Source organism: Malaclemys terrapin, chromosome 3 (assembly GCF_027887155.1).
Source record: "Malaclemys terrapin pileata isolate rMalTer1 chromosome 3, rMalTer1.hap1, whole genome shotgun sequence".
Taxonomy (NCBI): domain Eukaryota; kingdom Metazoa; phylum Chordata; order Testudines; family Emydidae; genus Malaclemys; species Malaclemys terrapin.
Window position 1 is genome coordinate 203,653,562 of NC_071507.1, and position 11,769 is coordinate 203,665,330.

Sequence of the window (11,769 nt, forward strand, 5' to 3'; positions counted from 1 at the left end):
ATCAGATCCCTTTTGGCCCAATCCTCTAATTTGTCTAGGTCCCTCTGTATCCTATCCCTACCCTCCAGCGTATCTACCACTCCTCCCAGTTTAGTGTCATTTGCAAACTTGCTGAGGGTGCAGTCAACGCCATCCTCCAGATCATTAATGAAGCTATTGAACAAAACCGGCCCCAGGACCGACCCTTGGGGCACTCTGCTTGATACCGGCTGCCAACTAGACATGGAGCCATTGATTACTACCCGTTGAGCCTGACGATCTAGCCAGCTTTCTATCCACCTTATAGCCCATTCATCCAGCCCATACTTCTTTAACTTGCTGGTAAGAATACTGTGGGAGACCGTATCAAAAGCTTTGCTAAAGTCAAGGAATAACACATCCACTGCTTTCCCTTCGTCCCCTGATCCATCCCCTGTTGTCCAGTCCCAGCTTCTGGCAGCCAGAGGTTTGGGGACACCCAGAGCAGGGGCTGCATCCTTAACCATCTTGGCTAATAGCCACCGATGGACCTATCCTCGATGGACGTATCTACTTCTTTTTTTGACCCCATTATAGTTTTGGCCATCACAACATCCCCTGGCAAGGACTTCCACAGGTTGCCTGTGCGTTGTGTGAAGAAATACTTCCTTTTGTTTGTTATCAACCTGCTGCCCATCAATTCGGCCTAAGAAGAGAAGCCTCATCAGATACCCCAAGGCCTTGTGGGAGTGGTTTGATAACCACACAGGTCCAGTGTACCCCAGAGTTCTGCAAGAAGGGAACTGTGGGAGCTTTGGCAGTTTGGTTGCTATGCAGCACCTAAGCAGCTGGACCCCATTTATGGATAGGAATTATTAAAAAATAATGTAAATCGTGAATATTAATGCTTAATTATGGACACTCTCAAGGCCACATATGGATAGAGGCAGCTATTGACCTCATTATAATCAAGGTAAACGATCAGATCTGTTGTATAACCATACTATTGCCATAAGGAAGGGTATAAAATGTCACACCCAGTTCCCGGGTTCGTCAGCCTCCTTTTGGTAGTCAGACCTGTTCATGATGACAACACCACCTCCTTTATCAGCCTCTTGGATTATAATGTCAGGGTTGTTTCAGAGGCTGTGGATGGCATTGCATTCTGCATGACTTGGGTTATGAGGCAAGTGATGTTGTTTTTCCACAATTTCTGCCTGTGCACGTCGGCAGAAGCATTCTACGTATAGGTCCAGACTGTCATTTCGACCCTCAGGAGGAGTCCATGTGGAGTTCTTCTTGTGCTATTGGTGGGGGGATATCTGTGTATCAGTGCGCTGTTCAGTGTTATCTTGAAAGTATTCTGCGGTGATCTGGAAGCCTACTTTTGCCGTCTCCGACTCAAAGAATACTTTCAAGATGAGACGGCGAAAGTAGGCTTCCAGATCACCGCAGAATACTTTCAAGATAACACTGAACAGCGCACTGATACACAGATATCCCCCCACCAATAGCACAAGAAGCAACCCTGACATCATCATCAAAGAGGCTGATAAGGGAGGTGTTGTTTTCATCATGAACAGGTCTGACTACCAAAAGGAGGCTGCCAGACAACTCTCTAATACCAAATTCTACAGGCCACTTTCCTCAGATCCCACTGAGGAATACACTAAGAAACTGCACCATCTACTCAGGACACTCCCTACACTAACACAGGAACAAATCAACACACCCTTAGAGCCCCAACCGGGTTTATTCTATCTACTACCCAAGATCCACAAACCTGGAAATCGTGGATGCCCCATCATCTCTGGAATTGGCACACTCACTGAAGGACTGTCTGGATATGTGTCAAGTATCAGAGGGGTAGCCGTGTTAGTCTGGACCTGTAAAAAGCAACAGAGAGTCCTGTGGCACCTTTAAGACTAACAGATGTATTGGAGCATAAGCTTTCGTGGATGCATGCATCCGACGAAGTGGGCATTCACCCACGAAAGCTTATGCTCCAATACATCTGTTAGTCTTAAAGGTGCCACGGGACTCGGTTGCTTTGTCCGGATATGTGGACTCTCTACTCAGACCCTACGCCACCAGCACTCCCAGCTATCTCCGTGACACCACTGATTTCTTAAGAAAACAACAATGCATTGGTGACCTCCCAGAAAACACCATCCTAGCCACCATGGATGTGGAGGTTCTCTACACAAACATCCCACACACAGATGGCATATAAGCTGTCAGGAACAGTATCCCTGATGATGCCACAACACAACTGGTTGTTGAGCTCTGTGACTTTATCCTCACGCACAATTATTTCAAATTTGGTGACAATATATACCTCCAGACCAGTGGCACCGCTATGGGCATCCACATGGCCCCACAATATGCCAACATTTTTATGGCTGACCTGGAACAACGCTTCCTCAGCTCTCGTCCACTCACGCCCCTTCTCTACCTACGCTACATTGATGACATCTTCATCATCTGGACCCATGGGAAGGAGACTCTGGAAGAAGTCCACCATGATTTAAACAGCTTCCACCCCACCATCAACCTTAGCCTGGACCAATCTACATGGGAGGTCCACTTCCTAGACACCACGGTACAAATAAGTGACGCTCACGTTAACACCACCCTATACCGAAAACCCACCAACCATTATGCCTACCTTCATGCCTCCAGCTTCCAACCCTGACACACCACACGATCCATCGTCTACAGACAAGCACTGAGGTACAACTGCATTTGGCTCCAACCCCTCAGACAGACACCAACACCTACAAGATCTTCACCAAGCATTCTCAAAACTACGATACCCACGCGAGGAAATGAGGAAACAAATCAACAGAGCCAGACGTGTACCCAGAAGCCTCTTGCTACCAGACAAGCCCAAGAAAGAAACCAACAGAACTCCACTGGCCATCACCTACTGTTCCCAGCTAAAACCTCTCCAACGCATCATCAGTGATCTACAACCCATCGTGGACAACGATCCCTTGCTTTCACAGACCTTGGGAGGCAGGCCAGTCCTCGCCCACAGACAACCTGGCAACCTTAAGCATATTCTCACCAGCAACCACACACCGCATCATAGTAACTCTAGCTCAGGAACCAATCCATGCAACAAACCTCGATGCCAACTCTGCCCACATATCTACACCAGTGACACCATCACAGGACCTAACCAGATCAGCTACAACATCACTGGCTCATTCACCTGCACGTCCACCAATGTTATATATGCCATCATGTGCCAGCAATGCCCCTCTGCTATGTACATCGACCAAACTGGACAATCCCTACGTAAAAGGATAAATGGACACAAGCCAGATATTAGCAATGGCAATATACAAAAATCTGTAGGTAGGAGAACACTTCAACCTCCCTGGCCACACAATAGCAGATATAAAGGTAGCCATCTTACAGCAAAAAAACTTCAGGACCAGACTCCAAAGAGAAACTGCTGAGCTCCAGTTCATTTGCAAATTTGACACCATCAGCTCAGGATTAAACAAAGACTGTGAATGGCTATCCACCTACAGAAGCAGTTTCTCCTCCCTTGGTGTTCACACCTCAACTGCTAGATGAGGGCCTCACCCTCCCTGATTGAACTAACCTCGTTATCTCTACACTGATTCTTGCCTGCACATTTATACCTGCCTCTGGAAATTTCCATTACATGCGTCTGACGAAGTGGGCATTCACCCACGAAAGCGTATGCTCCAATACGTCTGTTAGTCTATAAGGTGCCACAGGACTATTTGTTGCATTTTACAGATCCAGACTAACACGGCTACCCCTCCGATACAAGATCTGCAGTGTCCTGCTTTCCCCCTGAGCCTTTCCTAACCGTCTGGCTCCTCCCCTCTCTGGGTTTGCCAGGGAGTAACCATAGAGTCCCTGTCTCTATAGCCCCAACCACCCCTCCCGTCTCCCAGGCAGTGACTGCAGCCCCCGTCTGCGCTCAGCTCCTGGGCTTTATCCGGCCCCTCCTGTTCCTGTCCAGCCGAGTCTCATCTGATTAATCCCGGCTCCCTGGCTTCTCCTCCAGGTGCAGCCTGGGCAGTTCATTGGCCTGCCCCCAGCCAGCCTTGTGTGGGGTGGGCACCCCATCACCTGCCCCACATTGCAGCAGCCTGGGGGAGCCAGAGCAGCTCTGTAGCCTGCCAGCATTGCCAGCCCTATGGAAGAGCTGAGCCATTGAATGGGCAGGGCAAGCTACGGTGCGTCTACACTGCCCAGAAACACCCGCAGCAGCGAGCCTCAGCACCCAGGTCGGCAGCCGGGGACTCCCGCTACCGGCGCTTGGGCTGGAGCCAGGGCTGTGAAACCCGACGAGGGGCAGGTCTCAGAGCCCCAGCTCCACTCCCGGCTGGTTTGAGCCCCACAACACAAGCCCGAGTCTGCAGCCCTGGACTCTGAGACTTGCCGCTGTGGGTGGTTCGGTTTTTGCAGTGTAAACATGCCCCAAGAGGCAGTGGGCTGGGGGCCAGGCAAGCAGGAGAAGGCTGATGACAGCCCCAGCGGGAGGTGCCAGGGCTCTGTGAGGGTACAAGGCTCTGCCTGCATGGATCTGATCTCAGGATCGGAGCCGGCGATCTGAGCTTCATTGAGATAATGGGCCGCATCCGGAGGTGCTCTGGAGAACAGTGTGGAGCAGGCGTACGTGAGTCCACAGCCATACCAGCTACACACCAAGGGGCCCAGAAGGGCCCCCCCATCTCCTGCAGTGGTGATTAACCCCCTGACTGCTGCCCTCCTGCAGCCAAACTTCATCGCACCACAAGCAACACCGCACACGCAGCAGAGGATGGGCCGGTGGTGATAGCACCCAGCTGGGCCTGCCCGACCTCCCCGGGGAGGTGTCGCGGGTAAATCAGTTATTGTTAGCAACCTGCTCAGGTCCTGCGAGTGCGGGACCATCTGAGGGCATAGCTAAGTCAGTTCCCATCAGGTCACCTTCACCCCAGGCAGAGGGCCGGCAGGGAAGCCCCCAGGGCAGCTCTTGCTGAGTTGTATGTGCTAGGTGCTGTACAAACCACAGAACACAGAGACAGTCTCTGCCCCAAAGTGCTGCCAGGCTACGTATAAGATGGAGAGCGAGAGAGTGTGTATGTCCCCAGGGACAGATTGTATTTGTGTGTGTGTGTGTGTCAGTTTGTGTCCCCACAGGGAGAGATTGTATCTGTGCGTGTGTCAGTGCGTGTGTCCGGGGGAGAGATTGTGTGTGTGTGTGTGTGTGTGTGTGTGTGTACCTGTATTGTAGCCCCTTCCCCTTTATTTTAAGTCCCCAGGACATTTGCTTCCCTTCCCCCTCTCCGCCCAGGCTCTCTCAGACACAATCTGCTCCTGCTCGGGACGAGCTGTGCACTGGAAAGGCTGGTGAATAAATCACGACGCTCCGGTGCTTTACAATCTGGGGCAGTGGCGCCGTTAGCCCTCCACAGAAGAGGAGCCCGACTGAAGCGGAGTTAGCGGATCTAGTTGTAAAATGAACCCTCCGTCCCCAGGCCCCGAGCCCCCCACTGCAGCCAGCGCTAACTGGATGATTCCGCCGGTGCCGCCTCCCCCTACTCCCTTCATGGCGTCAGGGTCTAGTGTGAGCGCTGGGGAGATCTTCATCACTCTTGCCAGCGCTGGCTGAGATGCAGCATCCCTGAGCAAGGCGGCCACTCAGCCAAGGCGTGAAACCGCCTGGACTGGAGAGATCCCAGCTAGGACCACTTCGTTCCTGGAGCACTGGTCAGTGAAGCTGGAGAGAGGAGGAGAAGGGGAGAATAGATCAGTTTGCTCCGGAGCCTGTGATTCTGCTCACCGGGGTGTTGATCAACCCCTGCTGCGCGGTGGGGGAGCGGTGGGGCTGTGGACAGAGCGGGAGGCTTTCAGTTCTGATTGCACGAAGGAACTTTGGTTGGACAACACTGAGCAGGGCTCCAGCTGGCATCTTCCTTAGCCATCCCAACCCTTCCTCCTCCCCGCGCTTCGTCCGACAGGGAAGGGGTCTCTTTCTGCTCTTGGCAGGTTCGCTAGGAGAAAGCTGCTTTCACAAGAGCACGCCCAGGGCGGTGATATGCATGTGCTTAACAGCAAAAGGGCAGCAGAGCAAAGCTTCGCCCGCAAACTCAGTGATGAGGAGAGCAAAGGGACTGGAAGTTTTCTTGCTGGTGCGTGAAGTTCCTTTTAAAACCCTCCTACAGCCGCCTTTGAAATCCAGACACGAAAGACATGGATATATCCAATGAAGCAAACTATCTGCTTCACTGTGCAGCCTACCTGTTCTTTTGTACTGTGGTGGCCTTTGAGCTCATCCTTAGCTGCAAGGAACCACGCACGATCGTACCATTTTCATTCAGAAGATTTACACTGGAGCACTTGAAATACACATCTGCTCACAGCCCTTCATGGTACATATTTCTGTGCAGACACACACACACACACATGCACACACGCTCTGAAACCTGTCTGAAGTAGAGACGGGCGCACTATTCAAACTGAACAATTGATGTTGTTGAATGTTATTAAAGTCATCAAAGAAATTATCCAACAACTAACCAGCTCCATGATTAGCCTGTCCCTCCTAGGATAAAACACCCGGTAGACGAACAGGTAAGTGACTAAAGAAATGTGGCTCTTAATTTATAGGTGAAGCAGAATGGCCCCAGACTGTGAGTGTTTGGGAAGCTTTAAGGTGGCTGCGTAAGACAAGGAGTTGTTGCCTGGAAAGGAGACAAGTGTCCAGAGAAAGAATCCTCAAATGTTCCTGCTCACAAGGGACACAAGAGAAATGGAACCTGGCTGTTAAAGGCGAGCCGTGAAGAAAAGGATCTCTGCAGGGCGTGCGGCTAAATGGTACGTACTGATTTATTACGCACAGTTCAGCTGGAATTCCTAGACGATAAAGGGAATGACGCGATGTGCAGAATTACTCAGTTCGGTAAATGTACCGGTGTCCTTAGGGAACGTTTCCATATGTATAGCTAGATGTGTGTACGTCAAATCTCTGCCTCTCGCACGTGAATATGGTACGCATCACAAAGTCACACATCCCTCATTCACACACACATGTCATGTCACACAACACACATGACACATGGCAGGCGCAAAACACTCAGCCCCACACATTACTCAAAACAGTCACACAACACCCATATGACACATACCAGCTACACAATGCCCATCCATGCACACATTACACATCCCAGTCACACAACACATATGACAGACACACACACATACAAAAGTCACACACACACACTCTCTCACAGTCTTAGTTTCATAGATTTTACCTTGCCTGGACCTATGTATTTCTCCCTCTGCTATTATTTATCTATTTATCTCTGCAAAGTCTTCAGCTATTGTGTGTATAAAATACTCAACTTTCTTTTGCATCACATTGTATAATTATGCCCATAGAGATGGAGTAAATGCAGACAAAGTCCATTGTCTGGGCCTGGCTGGCGACTCGTGGCGTGGCACAACTTAGGTTCTGTCTGCACTGCAGTCGGGGCAGCAGGGGGCGGCGTACCGAGCTAGCTTGCTAAAAACAGCGGGGTAGCCGCTGTGGCCCAGGCGAGCAGCCCACGTACGTCCCCGGGGCCCTGAGCACGACTGTACTGGAGCGCTAGCCGGTGCTGCCACCCGCGTCGCCGCCGTTACACGGCTCCAGCCGAACTCGCTCAGGTGTGGCTGCGTGTGCGGCAGGGCGGAGGGACCCCCAGAGAGTTAGACCCTGTTTAAAAAGCAAGTACCTGCCTCTCTCCGGTGCTTCTCCAGCCCCTGCATGACCGCAGTACTCGAGCACCTCAGAGTCTTTACTGTATTTATCCTCACGGGGCCCCCCGAGGCAGGGCAGTGCTGTGATCCCCACGGCACAGACTGGGAACTAAGGCACCGAGACAGCCTGAGAGTGACTGTCCCCAGGTCACCCGTGGCAGAGCAGGTCGCCCGAATCCAGGCTAACACCCTAACCTCGGGCCAGCCAGAAGGCAGGGACAAAGACCCACATCGCAGGACCCTGCATTGTTCCTGCAAGGGAGAACGTTCCTGCTCTTCCTCACAAGATCCAGTGTCTCCCAGCTGGGAGTCACTGGCAAGTCAGGCTTCGGCTCTGGCAGCCCCGGTGATCCACCCCCCGGATGGCCAGTTCTCCTCCCACTTCTATACCCAGCAACTGCAACCAACTTTGGTTCTGTCTGCCAGGAGAGAGGCTTTAGCACATGAGAAGTGATTCTACCCTGCACCAGAAGGGGAGGCCAGGGTAAAGGAAGCAGCCCCCTGCTTTATTCCCAGGGTCCATGTGTTTGATCTTAGGTGGCCTGTGTGAAGAACCTGGGTATCCAGGAGTCCCCCCAGGGATGTCCCAGAAAAAAAACTGTCCAACAAATCCGCCAGTTCTGCCTTAGCCTTGAGAGGCTCCATTTGAACCTTCAGTGTCTCATGATACTTATGGCCAAGGCAGATATTGTACATGGCAGATAACTACCCACGTTGCCCCTGTCCTATCCCTAAGAGCATGGTGCGTATGTGGCACGCTGCACAGGCATTGCTAAGGAACGCAGCACGGTGCTGGCCAAGAGCCAGGCAGCCCCACGTCAGGGAGTAAATACACGTGACAAGGAATCTTCCCTCTGCCTATGCAACGCCCTGACTAGGGAATGGAAAACTAACAGGGAAAGAAAAGGATGAAGCTGACGGCGCCTCCGGCTGTGCCGGCATCTGGACTGATCAGAGGGGGTGGGTCTGACTGATACACAACCACCCCTTTTTCCTAGAAGCCGGGAGCGTGGGTGTAATGCCTGGCATTTCGGTCGTGCCTAGAGCGTGAACCAAGACTCGGCAGCTCCAAGAGCATGACCCTCACTGCTGGAGCTAAAGGAATCCCATCCCTTGCTAGGAGCGGGAGCCGTCAGACGTGTCCTGACACATGGGCTGTAACACGGAACAGCTGGCTACACCGCTGCAGAGACCGGCTGGCTCCTCGCAGGAAGGATGGTGCAGTGGGAAGAGCACTAGCAGAGGGTGTGGGGGAGACCTGGGTTCGAGTCCCTCCTCTACCACAGGCGCCGTGTGTGCTTGGACAGGTCACTAAGTGTCTGGGCCTCAGTTCCTGTCTGCACCATGGAGATCCCAGCCACCCTGGGGTGGTGAGAGGATAAACACAGTGCAGATTGCCAGGCGTGCTGATCCCGTGGGAACAGAAGGGCTATGGAAGAATCTTACACAGAAGCAGCCGGAGTTGGATCCAGATGGGACGGTTCACAGCGTTTAGACCCAAACTCTGAGGGAGCAGGAGAGGGTTCAATCTTAACGATCCACCAGGATCTGGCCCGTCTCTGGTGCAAAGGAATAGCTGCTGCCGCTACTCAGCGTCCACCCTAGAGCTTTAAAACCCACCTGCACGGGAGGGTAAATGTTAGTCTGTAACCCTGAGCCTCCTGCAGGAGGAAAATCATTGCGATGCCGCATTCTGACCTTGTTCTCGTCCCTGGTGTATTTCCCGAGAAAGCCTCCTCAGCCAGCAGGCGTATTGCAGCTCCTGCTCTGTGCACGGCCGCTCCCGCTCTATTCTTTGCTGCGTGACGGTAAAGAAATAGCCCGGCATGAAATCCATGAGATTCTCTCTTCCCTCTGATCCGGGCCAGCTGCCACTTCATGTCAATGCTAACCGCATCGTCCTTTCCGACACCTCTCCGGGGAGGTGCTTTGACCGTACCCACGTGCCGCAGCAGAGTTTGCCTTGGCAGCAGCGCCTGGTTTAGCTCGATACAGAGCGTTACTCTCAATTCGCAGCAGGAGAGCGGAGGGATAGAATTGTGCGATCCGGTCAGATAATGCTCACTAAATGCACAGAAGGCAGAGAAAGGAGGAGAAAGGCTGAGCCTTAAAGATCAATCACAGGGAATGGATTATGCGTGAGGATGAAATGATGGAAGATCTAGACGTCAGAGAGGTACGAAGGGAATAAAAATTGACAGCGGGAAGTGAGGCAATTCAGAAAAGAGCAATAAATCAAAAGCTAGCAGCATTCAGAGCCCCCATTGTGAGCCTTCTCCCGGGTACCTCCGTCCCCCCCACCCACGTTTTTCTCATGGCGTGTCCAGCTGAGCCGCTCTCATGTCAAGGGTCACTGCCGGGTCAGAGGTCAGTGAGTGGCACTGCACCCCTGTGTGCCACATTGCAATGCCACTTAGGTTTGGGGAGCCTCTCAGCCAGGGGGCCTGGAACAACCTGCCCCTTTTGCCCCCGCTCCGGGGTACACCCTGTGTTGAACATGCATCTGGCTGTGGGCAGCAATGCTTTCTCCTGCCTATAAATGGAACCCACTGGCTCAGTTGGGTCTTCCTCTAGTGGCTGGTCCACAAAAGAGGATAACAGCCTGATAGATCTACCAGCGAAAGGAGCGACTCCTTTAGCTCACACAGTAACGCTTGTGCCGGGGAAGCGGATTATTCACTGTTATAGTTGAGCAAACAAAGACTTTGATTACAACAGAGGAACTCGGATCCCCTGACACTGGTCGCTGCGCTGCACTAGCACCTCTGAGGACAATGAAGAGGGACCCCAAAAAATGAGATATTTAAAATCCCACCTCCAGTTCCTCCCACCCTCTTGTGAGACGTTAGGCTCTGCACATTCTCCCTCCCATCCAGGCCAGTGACAGGTGATGGTCCCTCTGGCAAAGCAAGGCTGAATGTTCGTTCCTCTACAGAAGCAGTGTGGTCTAGTGGAAAGGGCACTGGGCTGGCACTCTGGAGACATGGGGTCTGTTCCCAGCTCTGCTGCTGAGTCACTGTGTAACCTGGGGCAAGTCACCTCATCTTTCCGTGCCTCAGTTTCCCTCCCTAGTCTGAGGACAGTGGCACTCAGCCACTGTGGTAAAGTGCCTGCAGCTCTCTGGATGAGCAGGTACCTAGCAAATCACTGCAGTACCTAGGCAGATTCTGCATGAACCCTGATCCTGAACAGAAATTCCTTGTGTTGTTACTGAAGAAGCCTGGAACATGAGACTCAGCGGTGAGATTCTGACTGCAAAGAAACGGTGCCACCCACTCTCTGGATGGGATGTGCCTTCGCTGGCTTCTCCTGCTGTTTCTCTGAGATTCCTCTTGCAAAGTGCTGCCACCCCACAGAGTCTCTGAGAAGCCGCCCGATCGCCGAGCAGGCTAATTGCCCGACTATACAGCAGCGGCCCCTTCATTGCTGCTAACTTGCTTGGGCTCTCATCTTGTTTTCATGCACAGCACCTTCCCAATTAGCTTTTACATCTGGGAGGGGAAAATAGCTCTTGTAACAAATCCACTGCTAGCCTGGACAATATCAATGAGTTATCTTACCGTTTGTGGTTTAAATTGCGATGTACCAGCCTCTGCCAGCTTTGGGTGCCCCTTGCCAGTGTACTGTTAGAAAGCTGCATTCAGAGACTGGTGAGAGGCTCACAGATCGGTGGCAGAGCCTTAGGGGGTACAGGAATCCCTGCCATATGATGCAGAGAAAAAATGTGCACCCACCACTTTTCCCCTCAATGCTTAAGACTCTGCATCTCCCAACACCTCGGCTTTGTAATTGCTACCCAGCCAGTAGTGATCTGAGCCTCCCAGATCCTTGGGCAGGTGGGGAAGGAATTTTGCAGCTCGGGAACACATAGATGAAGCCACTTGCCCAAAGCCACACAGACGGTCTGTGCCAAAGCTGGGAATAGAACCTAGATCTCCGGGTCCTGTGCTTCAACACACTCACTATCACACTCACTCTCCCCCACGCTGGCCATTTTCTCCTGACACTTGAACCTGTGACCTTGTCCTTAGAGATGGG

The 11,769-nt window shown here is 52.3% G+C and overlaps 1 protein-coding gene across 1 annotated transcript in view; it reads right to left on the reverse strand.

Annotated features, from left to right (window-relative positions):
• LOC128834350 (bifunctional epoxide hydrolase 2-like) overlaps positions 1-9,629 on the reverse strand; it is a 102,118-nt gene extending 92,489 nt beyond the window's left edge. Inside the window, exon 1 of the mRNA XM_054022982.1 lies at positions 9,430-9,629. Within this exon, the coding sequence (XP_053878957.1) occupies positions 9,430-9,611 (182 nt within the window). The 5' untranslated portion in view covers positions 9,612-9,629. The remainder of the gene's footprint in view (positions 1-9,429) is intronic.
• Positions 9,630-11,769: the final 2,140 nt, after the last annotated feature.